This window comes from Dermacentor silvarum, chromosome 1, assembly GCF_013339745.2.
Source record: "Dermacentor silvarum isolate Dsil-2018 chromosome 1, BIME_Dsil_1.4, whole genome shotgun sequence".
NCBI lineage: Eukaryota > Metazoa > Arthropoda > Arachnida > Ixodida > Ixodidae > Dermacentor > Dermacentor silvarum.
Window position 1 is genome coordinate 295,066,935 of NC_051154.1, and position 23,480 is coordinate 295,090,414.

Here is a 23,480-nt window from a genome sequence, read left to right on the forward strand (position 1 = left end):
GCTTAAACGATGACTCGCATTCTGCTGACCACTGAAAAGGCACGTCCTTGTTGAGTAGACATGTCAGGGGGTAAGCCAGGTTGGCAAATTTAGGCACGAAGCGACGGAAGTACGAGCACGAGTCCGAGAAACTTCGCAACTCTCGTAGTGACTGCGGTTGTTTGAAGCTGCTAACTGCAGCGACCTTTTGAGGGTCAGGCCGAACGCCGTGCTTGTCGACAAGATGACCAAGAACCAGAGTCTCACGGTTGCCGAAGTGACACTTCTTAGAATTCAAGGTGAGCGAAGCTTTCTCAAGAGATGTAAGAACAATGTCAAGACGGCGATTGTGCTCGTCAAATGTACGGCCAAAAATTACAACGTCATCAAGATAACATAGACAAATTTCCCACTTCAGTCCACGCAGAATAGTATCCATGAAGCGCTTAAACGTGGCTGGGCGTTACACAAGCCAAACGGCATTACATTGAATTCAAACAGACCATGCATCTGGGGTTACAAAGGCCGTTTTCTCCTTGTCATCCGAATGCATGGGAATTTGCCAATAACCGGACCTTAGATCCACGGAGGAGAAGTACGAGGCAGAATGCAAGCAGTCAATTACGTCATCAATCCTGGGAAGCGGGTATAGATCCTTTTTGGTGATAGAGTTGAGACGTCGGTAATCCACGCAGAATCTCCAAGAACCGTATTTCTTCCTTACAAGGATCACAGGTGCAGCCCAAGGGCTGCATGATTCCTGAATGACCTTCTTCCTTAGCATTTGTTCCACCTGTTGAGCAATGGTTTTACGCTCTGCATGTGAGACACGGTACGGTGTCTGCCGGATAGGACGAGCGGATCCCGTGTCAATCACGTGACGAGTACGTGACTCTGGCACATTAAATTGTTCCTCGCTATGCGCAAAATCAAAGATTGCGGCATGCTTGACCAGGACGTGGACCAAGCCTCGGCGCTTCTCTGACGGCAACGACTTCCGGACCATACCCAGAAACTTGTCCTCTGTAGGGTGAGTGACAGCCACGTGGTCTACTGTTTCGTTGCTTAAAGCTGCAATACAACAACTGCTCGCATTTTGATCGAAGAGAGCAAGCCGAATTCTACTGGGTAGCACGACAGGCTCACTAGAACAATTCAGCACCCATAATGAGGATCGCCCATCGGTAATAGAAATTGCGCAACGCGGCACGAGCACATTTTTCTTGACGCAGTGGAGGGGGACCGGCTCCACAAGGACATCAAACGTTCCAGCGTCTACAGCAGGGGTATCAACGCGCACTCTCTTCATCGACTGGGGCGGCAAGCAAATATCGTCAGTGACGGCGAGGGTACCATGACAGCGCGGAGACCCCTTAGTAAAAGCGGATAACAAAATTTCACCAGCGCCACGATCTACAGTGGCGCCGCACTCTCGTAGAAAATCGATCCCCAAGATTACGTCGTGCGTGGAGCTAGCCAGAACAGCAAATTCCACCTTGAACACTCTGTGGCCTAAAGCTACACTCGCAACACACATCCCGACAGGGTACAGCGACTCCCCACTCACTGCACGGAATGTGGCACAGTTGTCCCAGCAAAACATCACTTTGGTTCCTAGCCGTGATTTAAAATTTAAACTCATAACCGAAACAGCTGCTCCAGTGTCTATCAAAGCCATCGTCGGAAGTCCGTCTACGAGGACGTGAACCTTGTTCTGCATCATCGAAACTGGTGGAGGCATGCATGTGTGTTGTGACAAATGTTCGGCGACCTCACCTCCATCGGCCGCACCACCTAGTTTGCCGGCGGTGGGGAAGTGACACGGCGACCAGGCGATGGAGAACGGCGCCGGCGTGCAGTTGGGGCGTCAAGCTTCGTACGGAGGCGTGCGAGTCGCTGCGGGTGTTCTGTCGGTAGTTGTTGCCGATGAACGTGTCACCACGTGAGTTCTGCTGGAAACTGTTTCCGAAGTACGTGTCCCTTGCCCAGCGAGCACTACCGGGCCGATTGTTCCGTCGAGGAGACACCGGCAGATTCTCGTAAAACCGTGGTTGTCCGCGACGGCGCTCAGGGCAGAATCTAGCCACGTGTCCACGGACACCACACTGGAAGCACACAGGTGCCTCACGCACATCACGAAACCTTCCACTAGGCTCCGTGTATTCGTGATGATCGTCCCACGATGACGCCATGGTATGTGGTTGGTTGAAGGCGTTCTGCAGGCCATCGCGACGATGCAAGTCGTAGGTTGGTCGTTCCGGTGCTCGTGATCGAGGCGCATCGTCATACTCCGTGGCATGAACGGACGCACACGTTGCGTCGTAAGGCAAATAGGCATCGCTGACACGTGCTCTTGTCGCAACGACAGCTTCACGTCGATCAAGTTCTTCGCGTACGATTTGTCTTATCGTTGATGCGAGATCACAGGGTGGTATAGGACAGACGTCAACACTCGCAACGGCGGTGACGTTGGCGAGTCTGCCAAATTTAGGTGTAATGCGCCTAGCCTTCAGAGTCTCAAACGTCCGACAATGTTTGACCACGTCGGCTACAGACTCCAAGGTGTCCTTTCCTATGAGGAAGTTGTAGACGTCCTCGGCAATCCCTTTCAGAAGATGTCCGACCTTGTCTTCTTCTTTCATGCGAGGGTCTACAGACTTGCACAGTTTCAAGTTTTCTTCAATGTAAATTGTGCAAGTCTCACCTGGCACTTGAGCACGCTGCATCAAAGTCTGCTCAGAGCGCTTCTTCTTCAAAGATGGGTCCCCAAAGCAGCTCTTTATCTCATCCACGAAGTCTTCCCATGTGGCTAGAGTTTCTTCGTGGTTTTCAAACCACACGAGCGCCGTGCCTTCTAGAAACAATGGCACGTTGGTCAGCCGGGTGTCCGAATTCCAACGGTTGTATCGACTCACACGACTGTAGTGGTTCAGCCACTCTTCAACGGCTTCTCCGACCTTTCCGGCGAAGGTCCGTGGCGCATGTGATGTTGGAATGTAGTGCCACACGAAGTCAGCGCGTTGTCACCGTTAGGAATCGTGTCCATTGGAAGCGGTGGTAATCCGGCCAGGCGGCGGCTTCGGCGTAGTTTCAGATGTTGCGCTTCCGTGGTCGTTCGTCCTGGACTCCTCTTCGTTACCCAGCACCTCCACCAATACTGTTACGGTGAGATACGTTTATTAATGGAAAATGATGGATGCGAGAGGCCTAGGGACCGATGATGTCACAGTCCGAACTCACGTCGTCTTTCTTCACTTTTAAGCGTCCGCCCGTATCGTAGCAATATCTATGTCGATACATATCTATAGACATTTTTTACGCGTTATGATTAATACAATTAAAAACAGGTCACGCTTCCTGAAACTCGTAACTTTATGCTTACCATTCAAGCGTGAGTGGTACTTCGCGCTTTACTTGTCAAACATTTGCATTTCAAATACACTGTCAAATATCTTTTTTGTAGGTTTTGTTCATATATGTAGCAATTATTAAAGTAGAACCCGAAACTGCACCTCGTGATTGAAATCCTCTTAACCGTATATGCATGGTGCATGCAGTGTAGGAGAGTGAACGAAACTTCGTAGCTTTCTTGGTTAGTCAGAACGTCACTCATCAGCCCATAAGGCGGACAAATACGCTGCAAACAGGCCTAGTCAACCAGAATGAGGTGGACAATATCGTACGCTAGGAGCTCGGGACAAAGCTGTACAGGAAAATTCACAGAATGCAATATTACGATAATGTGACAACACGAAGCCGGGATCAGTGACAGTTCTAATCAGTTAAGTTTGCTGAAGAACAAAAAATTATAACACGTCAGCTGCACCAGTAACCCCGACAATGCTCAACTAACCAGACTAAAAGCAGGAACGCGTATCTCGCGTCGACATAGCGCAAACACTGAGAAACCGTATTAGCCTTACAAGTAGAAATGGTATATAAACTGCGTGTTTTGATGTGTAACGTCTTCAAAAAGGCTACAAGGGAGTCGCCTGCTGAAACCGATGTAATGAATAGATTTTACAGCATTATCGCATCATTGCTTATATATTTGCAACCCACGCACCTTACTTTGGTATCTTCGTGTAGAGGAAAGAAACCAGTGCCGCTCAGCAGTACGTTTGCAAGTTCGAGCACGAATGGTCGCGTTTAAAGAGCTCGCTGTGCCGTATAGTAGGTATAACCTTTCAAACTCAATCTTGTCCAAATTCATCAGCAGGTGTAGGCAACGTCAAAATTCATCAGGAGCTGTAAGGCCTACACTTGTGCAATATGCTGCAAACATTTCATGCTTGTCGTCGAAATCGGCAACAAATGTTTTGCCAATCGTAAGTCATAGGCCAAAACCACTTGGAATATCGCTGGGTTTAGCTAAGTTTCCAACCAGAAAGCTTTAGCTACGTTTAAAACCAGAGATTTCATTCAGGGCGTTGAAACGTCTGTGGTGCCCACAACATACTACAAAAACGTCACGGCATGCGTCATCCTTCGAAACATTCGCATGCTCATGTGTCCGCCAAGCATTACTGAAAGACCGAGAGGTAAAACGCATAGAACCCAAGCCATAGACAGCTTCGCTGTAATAAGGAGCCACCATACAAAACGGCCATACAAGCGTTTCTCGTTTCAAACCAATGCGCGCCTACGCAAGAGAGGGGGATCACTACAGCGAACTTGTAGAAGAAGGGAGAAGAGAAAGAACGCCTCTCGCTCACCGGCTGTGTTGTGTGTGCTTTTGCGACGCGCAGGGGGCGCGAATCATACGTTGGGTGAGAGAGAGCGAAGGAAGTCAGCGGTGTGCAGTTGCGCGTGCCGTGTGCATTCGAAGAGCGCCGTCGGCTCGGTCTCCTTCGTCTTTCTCTTTGTGTGCATCTGCCTCCCAGCGCCGCGCTTGGCAGTGAGTCGCCCTGCAGCGGAGCACGCCATTGCAACCTGCTGAAAACCGCGCGCCCAACCGCCGCCGGCGTTGTGTGGTCCTCTCGGAGCGGCGTTGTGGCGACGTTGTGTGAAGCCCCCAGCGCGTGTTCCTTGTGCGATGAGCTTCCTGAAGCACTTCGATCCGATGAAGATTCCTCGAACGAGGGTGAGTGCTGGCGCTGCCGGATTCGATGCGGCCTTGTAGCTTGTGTGTTTCCCGGTACTTATATGATATTTTCGAACATCGCAAATGGCCGCGCATAACCGCATTCGCATGACACCGGCAAGATGTTTGATTTCGAGGTAGTTGGTGCATCCTCTCAGAGAACACAGTGCTACCTTTCAGGCGTCGCAGGTAGTCACGAAGTTTGGCGTTTGTTGAGCACCAAAACACCCTAGTTCAGTTTATGTGTTATGTCGGAGGTTCTACGCCGCGCAGGTTTCCGAAAAACGTAGCTCTCGATCCATGAAACCTTGGTTAAACGGTGTGACGGTCGGCGAAAGTTGTCTATTCTTTTCGTTGTCATGGCTTTACGTAATCGTAGGATCGTAGTGGGCGATAAGGCAGTGGGGCCCTTTGCGCAGTGCAAACACCACGAGCGTGCGTCCACATATATTGGGTGTCCCAATACGCAAGATTTCAATTTTGCGCAATTTGTGCGTTTACAACGAAAAACAAAGACAGCGTGACCGCTGACAGTTCAGGGTTATTAAAAATGGAGCGCAACACGAAAGAACAACGCGTTCTTATTGTTGAGCAATATTTTACAAATAGTGAAGCTCTGGCGGCTGCAGTTCGCTCAATTTTCCGACAAAATATGGTCGGAATAGTAATTTAACTTCAACTGTGAAGAGATTGGAGTTTTTTCAAGTCAAAGGTTTATTCCAACAAGCCCACGACCACCCACGCCTTGAAGGAGTGAGTTGAGCTCTGTATCAACGAAATTGAGCCATGCTTATGCGAAACGGTCATGGAAAATTTGAACGAAAGAGTGCGAATGTGCCAACAAAGCCGTGGAGGCCATTTACCCGATATGGTATTCCATACTGTGGGGATCGAGGTGGCTTCCCGCGCCTCGTCCCCCAACTCGCGCGTTGTGCTTTGTTAGCTCGATCTCCGGGAACCGCCACTGTAACGGCAACATGGCGGACACGGCTAGTGCGCCGCAGATGATTTCCCGCGCAAACCGTGCTTCTTCCTCCCGGGTTTGAGTTACCGCGAGAACACGGTGTAAGAACAATAGAGGTGCTGACACTCTCCCCCAACGCGCGTGAAGGCGCCGCCCGCTCGCGGCCAGATTATGTTCGGCTCGGTTACAGCTCCGTCGGCGCCGTCGTAGAGGGCACTGCGGGATGCGGTCCCCTAGAGTTACTGTATATGCTCCCTACGGGAGCAGAGTTGCGCGTAGGTCCGCCATCTTGCCTGGCAAGCAACCAAAACTATGTGGCAAAGCCAAACTCCGTTTTTGCAGGCGACATGCCTACCGTGTCGTCGGTCGACCGTGGGCGCTTTTCCATCGCGTGTGGACCGCTTTTCCGTCTAATCGCAAACAAAGCGCATGAAAACAGCTCACTAGATGAAATAGTCAAGAAGAAAAAAGGCACTGCTGATTTTTAACGCGCGGCGTGAGATGCAGCAAGAATATTAAGTAGTCGTTTTTTGGACTTGTGAGTTCACCTGTGCACCTTCTCGGAACTTTCCACTTTCTGAGCGATTGGTGCAGTTAGGAGCAGAGCACGCGGTCAATAGAGAGGTTTAGCTTGCCCGGTAATCGGGTAAACGCAGGCGGACTGGGAGTTGGGGCGTGTTGGCAGAACCGTAAACGTGAGCGCAGGCTCACGTTTACGTGAGCCTGCGCACAAGGTGCTGCCACCTGTTGGCGCAGAGCGCAAACACACAACAACAGCTAATATTGCAGTAACCAAGTGCATTTTACTTCGATACTGGCGTAAGTTTTCGAGTAAGTTTTCGAACACGAATACGCCCCAGCGCTCGGTCCGCCCGCGTTTACACGATTACCGGATAAGCTAAACCTCTCTATTGTATCATTCCGATGGAACTGTGATGTTCACCTATGAGATTGCTGCGCACGTTCTGTTGTTCCGCAGCTGACACGCACGTAACAGCGAACGCCAAGATCGACCGGATTCGCTTTGAACTTGGCTAGCGTTAACTCGCGTCAATCCAGTTCGCTGCAGCAGTGGCGTCGGGAAATACAAAAAACTGGCTGGAACATCAGCTTCTCCTCAGTGCACGGTTGCTTGGAACCCACGTGATGGCTTTCGGCCAATAGAGGCACGATCGGCGTTTATAAATCAGACGCGCAACTCTGCTACCTTTGGTAGCATATACAGTAACTCTACGGTCCCCGTCAAGCACCCACCAAGGTAATCTGAAAATAAAGGGAAGCATTTCGATGGTGGCGAAATGCAAAAACGCCCGTGTGCTTTAGTTTTGAAGAAAGATTCAGGAACATGGATGAAATAAAATGGGCAGCTAAAGTGCACAAATATCTGTACCTGAAAAACGTGGACACAGAATGGAGGAAGAGGTCAAGAAAGTTCGCAACCAAGTACAAGATAATTCAAACTGTAAATAGAAATTCAGGAGTCATCAGAAAGTGAGAGAAATAGACAGTGAATTGGATGCAAAGGATGGAAACAAAAATGACAATGGATCTTTACAAGAATGAAAAAAGAAATTGGAAGGGAAAATCTGGTACGATAACACAAAGGGCAGTCCTTTGCTATTTGAGGCTCCAGCCGGTTGCCTAAGGACCAAAAGTTCAAAACATACCGGAGCAAATATTCAGAACTAGATGAGGCACGTGTATGCTGCAGCAAAGATCTGGAGACCACTCAACACATCCTAATGGAATGTGAAGGGACTAAATACCCACTTAGAACAGTAGGTAACATACAGCTTCCACAAGCGCTTGGGTTTAAAGTGGACGGAAGCATCAACCGGTCAGCAGTCGAGATAAGCAACGTAGAGCTTCCAGAAGCATTCGGGTTTAAAGTGGACGGAAGCATCAACCGGTCAGCAGTCGAGATAAACAAGAGACGTTTAGAGTATTGGTGGAGAAAAAGCAGGGAAGAGAGTGATACGACCTGATTTGATCTCTTAGTCACAGGTAGAGGTACAAGGTAGATATGGAGGGGGAAAAAGTAATGAAGTGCATGCAAGAAGGCTAGATAGAAAAAAAAACATGTATAGCTTACCTGATTAAATCACGCAGGCTAGGTGACTATTTGTCACCGCTCCGTTAAATCATCAGGCCATTAAATCATCATCATCATCACCAGTTTCGGCGACAAGGCGCGTGCTGCCGCTGCTGCGTCTCCGTGCTTGCATGTGCGGCCGCGCTGTTATGAAGGCACGCTTTTTGTTCGCGTGCGTTTCATGAGCTTGTGCTTTGGTATTGTCGCCACGGACCCTCGACAAAGGTGGTAGCGGCCTTCTGAGGGGTGTTTTAAATGGGCAGAAAATGGTTCGTTCCGAACTGCAATTCTGGAAAGCGGACAAGTGCGGAGCATGTGCCTCTATTCAAAGCGCGGTCCAACAGCGGTTGTCTAGGGCACACAGCAGTTTCTCACACAGCCGTTATTGTGGCACACAGGAGGTTCTCTCTTCCGCAGCGGCTTCCGAGGTTTATTTCACCGTGTGGTGCTCTTTGGACACTTCGGAAATAAGGTGGGAACTGCATTTGCAGACAGAACAGGGCTCTTTGGCGTGTCAAGTAGCACCCTTTCATCGAGTTCCGCGTCATATGCCGTGGATATCATATCCTCTGAAAAATGCTTGGCGCAGACATGGTCGGTAGGCATTAGAGTTCGGCTGCCTTCAGATTTGCACGACGCCACTGCTCTAGACGGCCGCTGTCGGACAGTGCTTTGAATATAGGGACATGCTCCACACAAGTCCGGTATCGAGAATGGCAGTGCGGAACGAAGCACTTTCAACTCATTTGAAACACCCCTCAGAAGGCCGCTGCCACCTTTGTCGCGGGCCCGTGGCGACAATACCAAAGCACAAACTCACGAAACGCACGCGAAGAAAAAGCGTGCCTTCAAAACAGCGCGGCCGCGCATGTAAGCAGGAAGACGAAGCAGCGGCAGCATGCGCCTCGCCGCCGAGACGGAGACCGCATCCCGCAGCGCCCTCTATGACGGCGCCAACCGAGCGGAACATAATCTGGCCGCGAGTTGGCGGCGCTTTCGCATGCGTTGGGGGAGAGTGTCAGCACCTCTCTTTATTATTCTTACACTGTGATCACAGCACACAAATGCACTCGCACCCGCCTGAAGTTTCGTATACTACTAGCACTTTAGTGCATATTGCTACTTAATATCATATTATCAATGAACGTACAGGGTCGTCCGCTCTTAAGGCTGTTTCACATGATGCGATTTTCATCGCACCGGAAGTGCGATTTCCGTCGCATGCGACGAAAATAGCGGTCGCAGTGCCGACTCTGATTTTCGGCTGCGACCAACCGGTTGGTCGCAGCGTCGCAGCGATCGCCGCGATTGTCCGTCGAAATTACGCCGAGAGCTATTTCGCGGTCTGTTTTGGAAAATGGCGTCGGTCGCTCAACACAACGTTTATACATACTTTTTGTCTATAAATGTTGGCTCAACAACCCTCCAACAGTGCAACAAATGGAGTGGAGCCGTGGATTGCGCAATCGGTACGTACCTTCAGCACCAACACGCGAACAGTGCAGATAAAAACTCGTAGGTCAGATTCGGTTCTGTGATTTCTGTGCGTTTGTTGACACGCTAAGTTGCTAATCACGCGACGCTTTCTTACGCTGGCTTCGGGTGCTGCTAGTACGTACTTTTGCGTGCTTTTCCGCTATTCACACGCGCTGCGAGTAGGTAAATACTACGAGGTGTCCCTCACGGGAAGACATGGCCTTCGGATGTCTTCCCAATTTTGTGGTTGTACAAGCTACTCGCGATATACGAAAACGCCACAGTTGTAGCGCGGTATGCTTTTACGGACGGAGCAAATTAAAGAATATCCAACTATGGGCAAATGCTACGGTCAAATGGTCACGTTGTAAGGCTGTTTCACATGGCGCGATTGGGGCGAAAAAAATCGTTCTGACGCGCACGTCGCACAGCGATTTCCGCTGTGAGCTTTCACATGGGTCTCCAACAGCGCGATTTCCGTCGCAGCGACGCCGAAGGTCGTCCCCTGCTCACGAAGGATCCTAGCCTGCATCGCTAAATAAAAACAACGTGGAAACTAAAGATATAATAAAATTTTCTTATCATTATTTGAAGATAGAATGAGTACACTAATTTTTTATGTTTATACGCGTTGAGACTACGATTTACGATCGCTTAGTCTGCGACCGCGGCAAGTGAAACGCTGCACAACACCGCAAGTATGAGCGTGTGGCGTCAGTGGGGTGGTTTCGTGTAGTACCCCGTTGTTGCGGTAATATATCGAAGCCACAACTCTTCTCCTCGAGGAGTATATGCTTCTGCAGAAGAAGCGACCATTGAGTGTGCAAGCACCTGGCACATTTTGTAACGATAAAGAGGTTCACGATGGTGACGATCAAGTGGGTACATGCCGTATGTGGAAGGCGGCGTCTGCTCCTGACCTGGATAGCGTGCAGCTTCTCATTTTAAACGAATTGTGTGAGCTCGAGAAAACAAAAATTGTTCATGAAGCCCCTGAGCCACAGGCGCTGGTGGGTACGTTCTGTTAAAACATCATTGAAACTGGTGCCCGACATTGCTCCGCTGAGCTTCCAACACGTGGTAAAACAGGAAAGCGCCTATTTTGACGGCCCATGCTGTTACGTCACGTTGCTCCGCCCACATCGCGCCGATCGCTGCGACTCAGCGACGGAAATGCCAACATGTTGGAATCCCGTCGCGGAGAGCCCGCGACGTCGCGGCGGTCGCTGAGCGACGGAATTCGCTGTGTCGCTGTGTGAAAATCGCGCCATGTGAACCGACCTATACGCGCGACAATTTAGTTGCAGTTGGTTGGTTTGGGCTTTTATGCGCATTTTCCCCAATGAATAATCTCATTTCAAGGTTCTGTTACTTCCTCTGCGAGACGCGACTGCTTATCAAGCTCGCAAAGTGAACGTGCAAACATATATCGTAATGAATGTTCTACAGTAGCATATTTAATGCTCTGATTGGTAATAAACAACCGTGAATTTGTTTTCGAAGCAATATCTAAACAGTTTTTTTCTCATTTTTCTGATGGAACATTTTCTCCTGCACAAAAACCAATAAACCTTCAATGTGTTGCAGACTTTCTATCCTTACTGCACCTGTATTAACACTCACATTAAAAGGTAATTGCATATTTCGCTTACTTCAGTGCTTCGAATTTCTTTTGTTGATGCTGGTCCTAACATATCGCAGTACTCTAAAAAACTACTTCGCCATAAACATCCTTCCCTTTCCCAGCTTCCTTGTCTTTACTCCCTGTAAAACACATGCAACAATGGCAAAAGCAGGCAAAGACCTTGTTTTTATAAGCAGTAGATAACGCATTAAGCAAAAGCAGATTAAAATTGTGGAGCCAAGTCAGCCGGTTGCATTCCTTCCTGTGAATGATAGCATCTTTTCAAGTGCGGGTGGTTCTTGCATGTCCACAGCTCATAAAGTGTGCAGACTCATCACGAGGCGTAGGCCTGGCCCATCAAGGTTGAGGCAATGTTGCTAATGAGTCTCCGATTACATGTATTACTGAATAAACTCGTATAACCATATCCCATCATTACTCAGCCGAGCTTGCTCTGACTCATATATTCACCAAAATTATACTCAGCTGAGCATGCTCTGACCCATGTTCATCAAAATTCAATTTAGCCGAGCTTGCTCTGATTCATATTCACCAAAATTATATTCAGCTGAGCTTGTCCTGACTACCATGTGACAATATTCACCAAAAGTAACGTGCCGCGCACGGCACACTTCCCCTTCTAGTACACTGTAGAGTTACTGTATAGGGGAGCATATACAGTAACTCTATGGAAAGGTAAAGTCACTGGAACCTGGAAAATACCGCAACCGCCGGAGTGCGCGCAGGCAACACTGCGCTGTTGTTGCCAGATTTGGTCCAAGGTGTCTGAGGTCCAAGGTGTCTATGTAGCATTGCTTTCAGCGATTTATCTTATCGCAAATCGACAGATTTCATCGTACTTTACATAAAAGATGAGATGGTGCATCTTCTATGCGTACGAAGCAGTAGAGATAAGTACGATCGGAAGATTTTTACAGGCGCCAAATTACATGCAGCGAGACCAGCGAACTGGCGCTCGAGCGGCCGTTCTTTCGTTTGTTCACCTTCCCGATAATTTTTGTGCTCGTTGGGAAGCTATCCAAGGAGTATACTAAACTGCTTGACAGCCTGCATAGTCAGGCAACATTACTCGTGCTTTAAGCATTTTATACGTCGCAGGCCTACGTGAATCTCGAGTTAGCTACGAGGGTAAAACAGCCCTTGTAGCTAACTCGTAGCTATTCGACGCGTAGCGGAAAACACGAGCACCTCTTCCACGGGTTTTCTAGGCTTGCTACAGTGAAGAACAGCACGATGGTTGTCTCCGTGTGCCCTCTGAAATCCACAAACAAAACTGTGTTTCGCTTAGCTAGATATGATATAAAGTACATGTGTTCGGAAAGTTGTTCTTTCTGGGGTTTTACGTGCCAAAAGCAGTTCTGATTATGAGGCACGCCGTAGCGGAGGCCTCCGGATTAATTTTGACCACCTGGGGTTTTTAACGTGCACTACAACGCAAGCACACGGGCGTTTTTTGCATTTTGCCTCCATCGAAATGCGACCGCCGCGGCCGGGATTCGATCCCGCGATCTCGTGCTCAGCAGCGCAATGCCTTAGCTGACTGAGCCGTCGCGGCTGGTTGTTCGGAAAGTGACGCATTCTACTGTGCGCCACTCGTTCTAAATGCAAAACGAACCCGATGCTCGTGTCTCACACAGGATTTCTTAGGCTGACTAGGCATTAAGCGCTGCCACGCATCGTTTATAAGCAAGGATGTAATTGCTTTCGAACGTGGCTACTGATTTACTCGCACTCGAAACGATTGATACAGATCGACTTCGACGAAGATAAACGGTGACTAAGTGCAGTACAAGGAAATATATGCTAAAACAGATTTATCCTGGTCAAGTTCCCGTTGTTTGAAGCAGTAATAAACAACAACACACGAGAAAATGTATATATTAATATTCGATATTGACAGATCGACAGATTTTCATTGTAGTGGTTTTCTCACGACATTGTTATTTTTGACACAGTCACCCGCATTCCGACAATCTTCGAGCCACATTTTGCTTGGTTCTGCATATTTCTGAACATCTCGATCCTCGCTTTGTTTGCGCCAGGTGAATCGCAGCCTTCAAAGGAAACGCGTGAAGAAGCTTCGATCTCGATGACATTATATGGCATATAGATGATACCGCAAAGGTTCTCAACTTTGCGATAGCATCAAATTCACGTTGTGGAAGTGAATTTGTCGCGCTTTATTCGGTGCAGCCAGATGTCACGGCGCTTGCTGTCACTCTTTCCGCTTAATTGGGATTGCGAAAAGAGCTTTCCCGGACTCCTGGTGGTTGCTGCACCTGAAAGCGCAGCCCCCGGGCATTTCCGTTCGTTTCGTTTTAAGTCTAGGAAAGTTCCATATGCTCTAAATTAAACAAAATGAAAAATCCGACCTCGTCGATGGCTCATACGCGTGGCGTGTGCGAGCGATGCCTTTGTCTGCTTGTCCGCTCCGGCGCGGCGTGGACCATCTATAGCGGAAAGTGATCACCTGACTGCAACTGACCAATCGGCGGCGCGGCGGCGAAGAGAAAAGGGTTGCGGTACTCTATGGAAAGGTCCATTGCATTTCCTCCGGCGCGTTCACGACAGGCGTCGTTTAAATCAAGTCAAGCATGGGCTTCAACTTAAGCTGCGTTCTTGAATACGGGCCTAAGTCTTTCTCTGTGAAAACAGTGCACAGGGTTACTAGCTTATCTGGTCAATAAAACTTATAAAGCGCGACATCCGTGGTGAGCAACGAATACAAGATATAGCCTGCCAGACTAGGGATACGGGTATCGAAATGCGTGCGGAGAAAAAAGAAAGTGCAACTGATATATACCTTTGTATAATGTCCCCATCTTAAAAGTTGTTCGTCCGCATCTTTCACGCAGGTGGAGCTCCATCTTCATTTAGACGGCTCCGTACGACTGGAGACAATATGGGAACTTGCGCAGTGAGTATCGTAAAGCGACAGAGCGGTATTCTAAGCATAGTTTTCCGGAACTTTGCAACGCCGATTGTGTCTCCGTTTTGAGTCCCTATAGGAGCAGTAAACTGGGGCCGTATTCTGGATCGATCACATTTGGTGCTATCACTTTAGACGTTAATAGACCTCTCTTAGGGTACGTGGCACCACACCGGTGACGTCACAGCGTGACGTCACAGGCGCACGTGCGGTGACCCTGGTTGGCAAAAAACAGCCGCCGCCGGCTTTCTGCGTGGTGCAGTCGCGCGTAGTTGGTGTAGGTGGGCGCCACGTGGACGCATGTTTTCATTTCTTTTATTTCTTTTTTTATTTTATGTGAACCTCTACAATTCTCTTGCCAGCCAGATTAGCAGTAATGTGTGTCGGAGAACATCGGCGCGTGGTAAACTGCGTGATGAAAATGTGGCGACACTGCCCTTTTTTACTTGCGAACGTGAACCACGTGGTGGTGGTCTGTGATGGATTGTGGAATGAATAATATCGGCTTTTCCATGAAATTGTGCCACATTTGTTGTGGTAAAGTGTGCGGCGAGAATAGCCACGATATCGGCTTACCATTGCGTAGGGAAACGGACCACATTGTGTATTTGTTTGTGTTTGTGTGTTTGTGCGCGCGCGCGTGGTGTGCCACGCGATTAGCAATACATCTCGCTTACGAGATTGTGGGCGCGTGTTGCGTGTAATAAAACCAGTCGTAGTGACGAGGCACCGCTAGAACTTCAGGACCCGTAATTATTGAACAGGTGAGAATGAAGGAGACGCGATGATTAGTGAGCGCATGTATTTCGGGGTCATCCGCGCTGTGTGCAGAAAAAAAAAGAAACCTTCGTTTGAGCATAATTTATCGACTGAGAGGTATGACTACAAATGAGCTCCTATGATGTTTAGACCACTACAGAAGCTGCGTGTATACATTCAACCACGGTGAATGCTCAAAAGGCAAACCGCTCAAATTATCGTGATTTAACGCATATCTCACGGGTCTTAAGTAAAACTGAACTTTCTTTTTTTTTCGTTATTGGTGTATTCACCTTCATGGCACGGACTTTATGCCGTGATGATGCACATAAACATGCAAAAGTTGGGTCTTGTAAAGTTGAGAGCAGCAAAGGAGGCAGCAGACACAGCGAAGTTACCGCGCAACGGATTATGTACTTATGCAATATTTTGCTTTGTGCATTCACATGAGTGAGACTAATAATTAAATTAAATTATGGTGTTTAACATCCCTAAACTGCACAGCGGCTTATGGGGGACAGTGTAGCGAAAGGCTCCAGATTGATTTTGTCTGCCTAGGTTAACTTATCATGCTCTTAAAGCAAGGAACAAGTTTTTCTGCATTTCTCCCTCATCTGAATTTAGGCGCTGCTACTTGGTATGACTCCACTGAGCCGCGGTAAAGTTGTACACGAAGTTGATATTGTATATCGTTTAAAGCTACAGTGTAAGGGGCGCAAATCAGTGCATTCACAACAATGCAATACAAATTTGTGTTCGAAGACCAGTCATTTAGCGAAGTATCACTTTGTCACTGCGAAAATGTGCATCATCTGTGATAAAATGTTCCTTTTTGAGGAGTACGTAATACATTTTTGTGCATGTTTGATCTGCGGAGGAGGCGCACTTTTACGAAATCACCACAAGCTGACAAAAGGGAAACCATCCACTTGGTAACAACGCTACGTTGTTGTACCGGTAAAACGGGGACGATTATACCATTATACTTTCTAAGCTGTCACTTCAAAAAATAACAATGAGCAGGACTTATGATCGCGGCAGTTGATATACAAGCAGCGCTCTTATGCAAAGAGAACAGGTCGCATCAACGTTTTTTGCCAACCAGCGCCCGCTTCGGAGGCGTGGCAGAGGGAAGGGGCTCCCGCAGTGACGTCACGCTGTTTGCAAACAGGGAGAGGTCTATTGGGCTGCGTCAACAGGCGCACCGCCCATTTAATTGAGGCGTTGCGCTAGAAGGTATACGCCACTTAAAAGTGAAGGACACGTATGAACCCTCTTTACCGACAACATTGCCGACGGCAACCGCGAAGCATCGTGGAACTGCTCTCTGAAATATTTGGCAGTGCAATATCACCGAGCAGATTGCTTATCTTCTCTCATGGTCACCGTTATAATGATGTTGGTACTGGCGGCGCAGTCGCCCCTGCAGGCATTGATCTGTCAGTACAGCATCCCTATACCAGCAACAACTGTTCGCTCACAAATACGTGTACCGGTCAGTTTACGAGGCCTTGCATGGCTCACAGTGGATGTGCTTCTGTTAGCACAGCAGAGATTTGCATCAACATCATGCTTTTGATAAGTGTTTATCGCATATTGAGACAGAGACGCCGCGGGTCGCCGCACCGTATCGCACTTTGTTGCTCCAGTGGATGAGTGCTATTCCCGCAATCGCAGGGGGCGATATTTCGTGTAGAATCATTTCGTTTTCCACTCCTCTCACCCTTTGTCACTCAGTGGCACGCTGCTATACGCCGTTTTTATCTCCGGGCGCTTGACACAACGAAGAACAATGGAAAATGAAGTGGATCATATAATTATAGCACACGGAACCAGTATTGTGTGTGCAAAAAAACGTTTCGTACATCCACCAGAGGCGCAAGAAATTTTCAAAAGAACGAGCGACAAATTTTATCAGATGATACAGGGCCCGTATTAGTTCTGGCTACATCTCGTTTTTCATTCTTTTCTCATAGTGCGTCGCGCCGATGAGAGATGCACAGGTGCAAAAAGCGTGTTCTCGCCCAACCGTGTTGCGAGGCGCGTTCGTCGTTGGATTCCAACTTTACTATTGCTCTTAGATACGGATGTGATATTGCGCGTGAGCTTTATGCGCCTTAAGGTTCAGATGCGGTAGAGCGCTCTGCTAGGAAAGCGTGCGTACTTATACGTAAGTACGTTCGTTCGTTTACGTTGACAATTATCGTCGATGGTTTCTGCACATTTTTTAAGTTAAGGCCAGGCTATGATCTGTCGCACTTTAAACAAGCACTCAGCATCTTAGTGTACTTTGTGCGTGAACGAGTGCAAGTATTAAAGGGACAATAAAGGCAAAATCAAGTCAAGCTAAAGTGATAGCTTAATGCTCGAGAATGTCTAAGGCGCCAATATTATCTCGAAAAAAGTTTTGGTAGTCGAGAAATTGAGGTAAATGCAGTACACGATTTGCGACTCACCCTGGACATTCACGTACTAATCCGATGACCTAGTGCTACTTAAAATATTTCACTAGCACTCAACCTCTCGGAATAAAAAAAGCTCATTGCATTTCCTTATAATACGGACGAGAATTCAGCTTTTCCAGTTCTATTTTGATATATATATAAAAGAAATCATTGACGTTACCCTTGACAATGACACGGGCGGTAGAGAGGTTTCGTTTTCGCTCGGCTCTGCGCCGCCGGCGCTTTCGCGCGTTTCAGTAGTTTCGTTATGGCGTAGTGCTGCGCTGGTTTTGCTCGCTCGCGGAACTCACAAATTGCAAGTAGCATAGAATTCTACGTCCCTGTGATGTCGTAGGATGCCTGAACAGTCCACGCCACTTGATCAAAAGCAGCTGCTGCGGCGGATCCGACTCCACTCGGTTTCTCCTTGGCCGCGCGTTTGCGTTTTTCGCAAAAAACCGTAGCACCATCCATCGGGCGCCGTTTTACTCACCGAAAGCAGTAAAGGGTGGTGATGTCATTAGCAACGTCACCATGAATGCCCCTGTCGGTGGAGGACGATTTCAATTGCGCTAAATGTATGCGGACTCTTGAGACGCGATTTGACACTAAACAAGCGCTGCGATTTTTCTGGATTGGTATTTTAACATTCCACCTTTACCTACTATTTGCCTTTAGTGCCCCTTTAAAGGCAATTTGCTTGGAGTGTCGTTGTCCTTTTGTCTGTACCCTGGGGTCTTGCATGGAGCACGGTCAGTCGGTGACGAACGGCGAGACTTCGGGAGTGGCAGACGAGTAGACGAATAGCTATGCGCTACTGCTGTTTCAGTGGCTATACCGGGTCATTGCGGTATCTCCGGCAACGACCTCGCCGACGAAGCTGCTAGGAAGGCACGCAAAGGGACAAACCATGTTTCTGTACCTTTATCGCGCCCTCATGCAGCCCAACATTTAAGCACGCTAGCGCACCGTATACGACATAGAAGAGGCACACACCGGAGTTCACTCAGCATCGGTAGCTTTCTCTCGACCCATCAATGCAACTGCAGATGTTACCTGGGCTTCAGCGAGGTCAGGAAACAATGCTGTGTTGCTTACGCCTGGCGTGGCATGCACCAATGCATACTCATGTTCGATTAGAATGGCCGATAGCGCCAGTCAAGTGCAACGCCTGCGGTGTCGCGGGGACTATGTAGCATCTGTGCTTGTGCCCATCCTTTGAAAATGTAAGACATGACCTCTGCAAAGCTCTAAATCAGTTGGACAGAAACCTATTCACCTTGAACAAGATCCTGGGACCATGGCCTCGCAAATGGCAGCTACAAAAGGCCACAAAGGCCGAAGTATTAAAGCGCCAAACAGACGACACAAGAAGAAACACGGACGTGTCGTCTGTTTGGCGCTTTAATACTTCAGTAACATGCACCAACTAGGGGATCAACAAAAATTTCTGCTTGGCCACAAAGGCGCTGCTGTGATTTCTGAAGGCTACCGCATTGAGTGACCGTCTGCGGTCCGGACTCAGTGACCGTTTGTGATATAGAGCAGAGAACTATTACTACGTTGGCGATATCCACAGCGTACTTTCTCTTAATACTTACCTCCGCTTTTCCTTTCCCCCAGTACAGGGCAGCCAACCGGGCTCAGTCCTTGTTAACCTTCCTGCCTTTCACTTATCCTTTTCCTCTTTCTCTCTCTCTCTCTGGTTTCACAAGTATGCATTTGCTGGCATAGAGCAAGCTTTTGCTCGGACACTCCCTATTCAGATACACGTAGTCGGTGATCTGCAGTTTCGTATTATATGATAACCAAACGCGTGCAGGCGCATGAGCGTGCACACACATCTACAAGTGCACACACGTTCAGCCAAGTGCAAAATGGGAGATGTGGGGAGCGTGGCTACATTGGGTGGTGCAATGTATGCAGAATCTCCAAGAAAATTATTATGATGGCAACGCAAAAGGGACAGTAACCTAGAGGAGAGGATGTATACACAGAACAAAGGCTGAACTCGCGCTTGTCCTGACTACTTCTATTGCTGTGTCGCCGTCCGTTTTGCATTGCCATTATAAACAACTTGAACCAACTCGCCAAATTTTACACCCTACTCCAAGAACAGTCTAGTAACCAATGGTGGCCATGCTACGGACAGCTAACCTTGCACACGTAACAATATACTGTATGCTTAAACAGTGAGCGTACGAGACAACGTTCGTTCAGCGCTCACCTTTCTCCACCGTTAGTACATATCGCCATAATACGAATCGCGATTATAGCTAAGGTAAATTTTCATCATTTTAACAGCGGAGCTGTTTGAGCCGGCAGTTAGTGCGTCCGTCGCGGACAGAAAATGTGGGCCGATCCCGGCGGTTGTGCAGAAAGGGTCCAAGCGCAATGGCCCTGTGAACTAGCAAAGCTGAGCCTGGCTAAGTCTAAGCATGGTTAGGACTACTTAAGCTTAGTCATCGATAGCGAATTAATAGCCAATCAATAGCTAATCGATAATCTATCAATAATCAATTAATTACGGAAAATGCTGAGGATGACTTGGTAGTGCTTAGCATAGCCCAAAAACGTGGCTAATACCTTGCGATAGCCAATCGATCGCCAATTAATAGCTAATCGATAATTGATCAATAATCAATTCCGGAAAATGCTGGGGATGACTTGGTAGAGCTTAGACTAGCCCAAAAGCAGGACTAGCTAGGTGCCCATCAGCTCCGCTGTCTCTTTAGCATTGCGCCTCCAGTGCAAGCTAGTCTAATTTTTGTCTCTTCGTTTTCCTTTAAAGCAAAAAGAAGATTGACCTTGGATGCTCTTCAATAGCTGCCCTACGATGGCGGCTGCAGAAAGTGGAGTCATCGTCCCTGAAAGACTTCCTCGACCGCTTTGCCATATTTCTGCCTACTATAGTGTAAGTATCCGGCTTAGGCAGTCGATATCGTTGAAGCGCATTGTTATTGCTTTTAGTAAGTTAAGTGGATTTTTAAAATGTTGATAGCAATGAGCGCTTCCTTCACGATTCTGTATTGTTGCTTCACAATTCCAAATATCTTCATTGAAACAGTGAAGTCGGATGCTCTACAAAAACAATTCAAGTGCTTCTTTCCTTCTACAGTGCAGTCTTCGCTAAGCCTGAATGTGCATAACAAAAGTGCTTCAGAGTAGTTCGGCTACTCTACACACAATTTTCTAGACATCTGGCAAAAACTCCTTATGTGGAGTAGTAGACCAGGTATGTGCTTGGTTGATGTCCCTGGTATCTCGTTGTGGTTATATAGGGGCTTAAACAGAACGTCGCAGGCCCAAATTGGCATTAGATTTCCGAAGCTGCAGTTTACGTGAAATAGATGTATGCAATCACCCCGCCGATGACTGTCACACGCGAAGTCTCTAGTGGTCGATAAACGCTATACGTTGTTGGTTACCGAAGCCTGTCCGAGTTTGTTAATGGTAGCGGCCGCTTCGAGGTGTGAAGTAATATCGAACAGCCGTTCCAAGGGCAAGTAACACACTTCCTGTCAGAGATGGGAGAGTGAAAATAAATTAGGCCTTAATTACCCGCGGCCACATTCCGACAGTGGCCCAGTGCAAAAAAAAGCGTGTGTACTTATGCAAGGAAGCCCAAGTGGTTATGTTTAATGTACAGCCCCTTGCTACAGGGGTACCGTTTCACTGATTACAAACATAGACCCTGCACGGCTTCCGGTTTTGCCCACTGACGTAGCTACTGAATGTAATAGGCAAAGAAGCAACCATACGTTAAAACATAAGCCCTCAGATTTGCAACACTTTTACCCTTTATATACATAACCATAGTTTTACAAGTGCAGTTTCCAGTGAGTCACACGAAAAAAAATGTAAGTATTAGCCTTGAGGCATGATGCGTCATTGTATTATTTGAAAACGTAAAAAGAGATTTTCCGTACACTGAAACAACTTGGAAACATGCCTTTTGTTCCCGCGTAGCAGACTGATAAGGCATGTTACCGGAAGTTTCTTGGGGGCGGCACGCTCGCTGCTGTTATCACGACCACGAAACCGTCTATAGTCAGTACGAAAACGTTCTTGGTCACCAGAAAATGCTGCCGTGATTAACGTGCGAGCTATAGGGAGCCTATAATCTCACGCAATTCAGTAATACCCCGTTAAGGCGAAGTAGTAAAAACTGGAAAAAGAAATTCGAGATAAGCGGAGTTTCGAGATAGCTGAATTCACGAAATTATAAGCATAAACAGGCCCATAGCCCGTAGCCCGAAACTTTTTTGGTTGGGGTAGGGGGGGGGGGGCACTTGCTGAAGGCCTTGACTATTTGAAGAAAGCACCTATTTTCAGTAATTATTTCCAATAAAGCACGGCAAGAGCAAAATTGCCGGGGGGGGGGGGGGGTAGGCTTACGGGAATGTAAGCATAACAACCGCGTCACTCCAACATCAGGCTTTTCCAGAAAAATATGGCGCCGGTAACCGTTGACTTCGTCACAAAAGCTCAATGTACCAGGAGGAGTACATTTAGATTATTTTTGCGACATTATATGCGACCCAGCAACCGACACGTCGGTCGTATATAGGCAACGGCGAACCTCGCACATATAAGCGCAAACACAGGTGCATGTTGACACCGTATTCGAAACCGAGTCACGCAAAAAAAAAAAAAAATTGGCTGTGGCTTAACTCAGTTATGCCTGGGTGTGCGTAGCGAGAGGTACGGTGAATCTTATTGTTTAGCTTGGTTCTCTCTACGGTTACATCTTTATCGTTTAGCTTCGTACGTCTGAGTGTTCAGGTTTGGTTGTTACCTCTCATTAAGTTATGGTTACATTAAAGACTAGACATTTTTCAAATGTAACGCATTTATATGCGGCTCAGGAGGCGATGGGGCGTGGCTACAGCGAACGCGATCTGGTCGCGTCGTTAGGCAGAGTGTCAACACCTGAAGTATATTTCTTACACCGTGCCCTGGCTTCACTTTTTCGCGATACTACAGCTGCTCAAAAAAGTACAAAAAAAACGTTTCGGTATGTCTTTATTTTCAGCATTTTCGCAGTCTAGGATTCGAGATATCCGAATTTAACCACCTGGGTTTCTCTAACGTGTACCTAACTCCAAGCACACGAGCGTTCTTGCATTTCATCCCCCTTGAAATGCGGTCTCAGCGGCTGGGATTGAACCTGTGCGACCTTGAGTTCAGAAGCAACGCCATATATCACTGAGCTGCGGCGATGCAGTACCTTAACAATAACCTAAAAAAAAACCTTATAAAAAAAGACGCTGTGAACCTTTACCACTGAGAGGTATTACGGGTAAAGCAACTAGTGTCATCCACTGCGTTTGCTCTTATCCATCTGCAATCACAATAGAGACCGACACATGCTACCGGCGCCATCCATGGTGTCTTGTGGTAATCGTAAAATCCCAATTTCATTGCTGCTTTAATTTTTATTTTCAACATTATTTTTTTTTCAGGGGCGACTTGGTAGCAATCGAGCGCATTGCGTACGAGCTGTGCGAGGATCAGGCCAGAGAAGGCGTCGCCTACTTTGAGGCACGCTACTCGCCGCACCTGCTGGCCTCGAAGGACAACTGTGTGACGCCGGCTCTGGTCATCCAAGCGGTCAGCCGTGGCCTCGAAAGGGGAGAGCACGACTTCGGCGTCAAGGCTCGATCCATACTAGTCTCCGTCTGGGGAAACGACGGTAATCTAGGCTTATCATCTTCAGTAACACAGTGGACGATTGATATCTGTTGACCATTCGGTTTATATTGTCACGTAGTAGTGACGATGAAGAAAAACAGGAGCAATACTGTGAATGATGAAACCAGGTTTTTATCGGGCGAACTTGTGCCCACAAAAATAGGCTACACTCAAATAACGATAGCTGCGAACACAGTCGGCGGTCGTCGAAAATCTGATCAGCGGGTCAATTGCGTCGACTTTTATACATGAGTCGTCGAAGCTTCCAGAGTAATCGCTGGTGCCGGCCTGTTTTCCAGACAGTACTACACAATTCACGCCACGCATATATGCAGTCCGCTTACACGAGGTCCGGGGACAACAGAGAGCGGATAGAGCCATCGATAACATTCTAGGAACTTTCGATACATGCAGG

General features: G+C 47.9%; 1 protein-coding gene across 3 annotated transcripts in view; it reads left to right on the forward strand.

Annotated features, from left to right (window-relative positions):
• LOC119437235 (adenosine deaminase-like) overlaps nt 1-23,480 on the forward strand; it is a 228,090-nt gene that overhangs the window by 181,678 nt on the left and 22,932 nt on the right. The window contains exons 1-4 of one of the 3 annotated variants that reach the window (XM_037704278.2): nt 4,857-5,062; nt 14,095-14,156; nt 20,163-20,285; nt 22,837-23,066. The exons of 1 other annotated variant lie outside the window; for it this stretch is intronic. In XM_037704278.2, coding sequence (XP_037560206.1) covers nt 5,015-5,062; nt 14,095-14,156; nt 20,163-20,285; nt 22,837-23,066 — 463 coding nt within the window. In that variant the 5' untranslated portion in view covers nt 4,857-5,014. Of the gene's footprint in view, nt 1-4,856; nt 5,063-14,094; nt 14,157-20,162; nt 20,286-22,836; nt 23,067-23,480 lie in introns of those variants that run through there. One more of the 3 variants, XM_049660371.1, reaches the window with a different exon arrangement.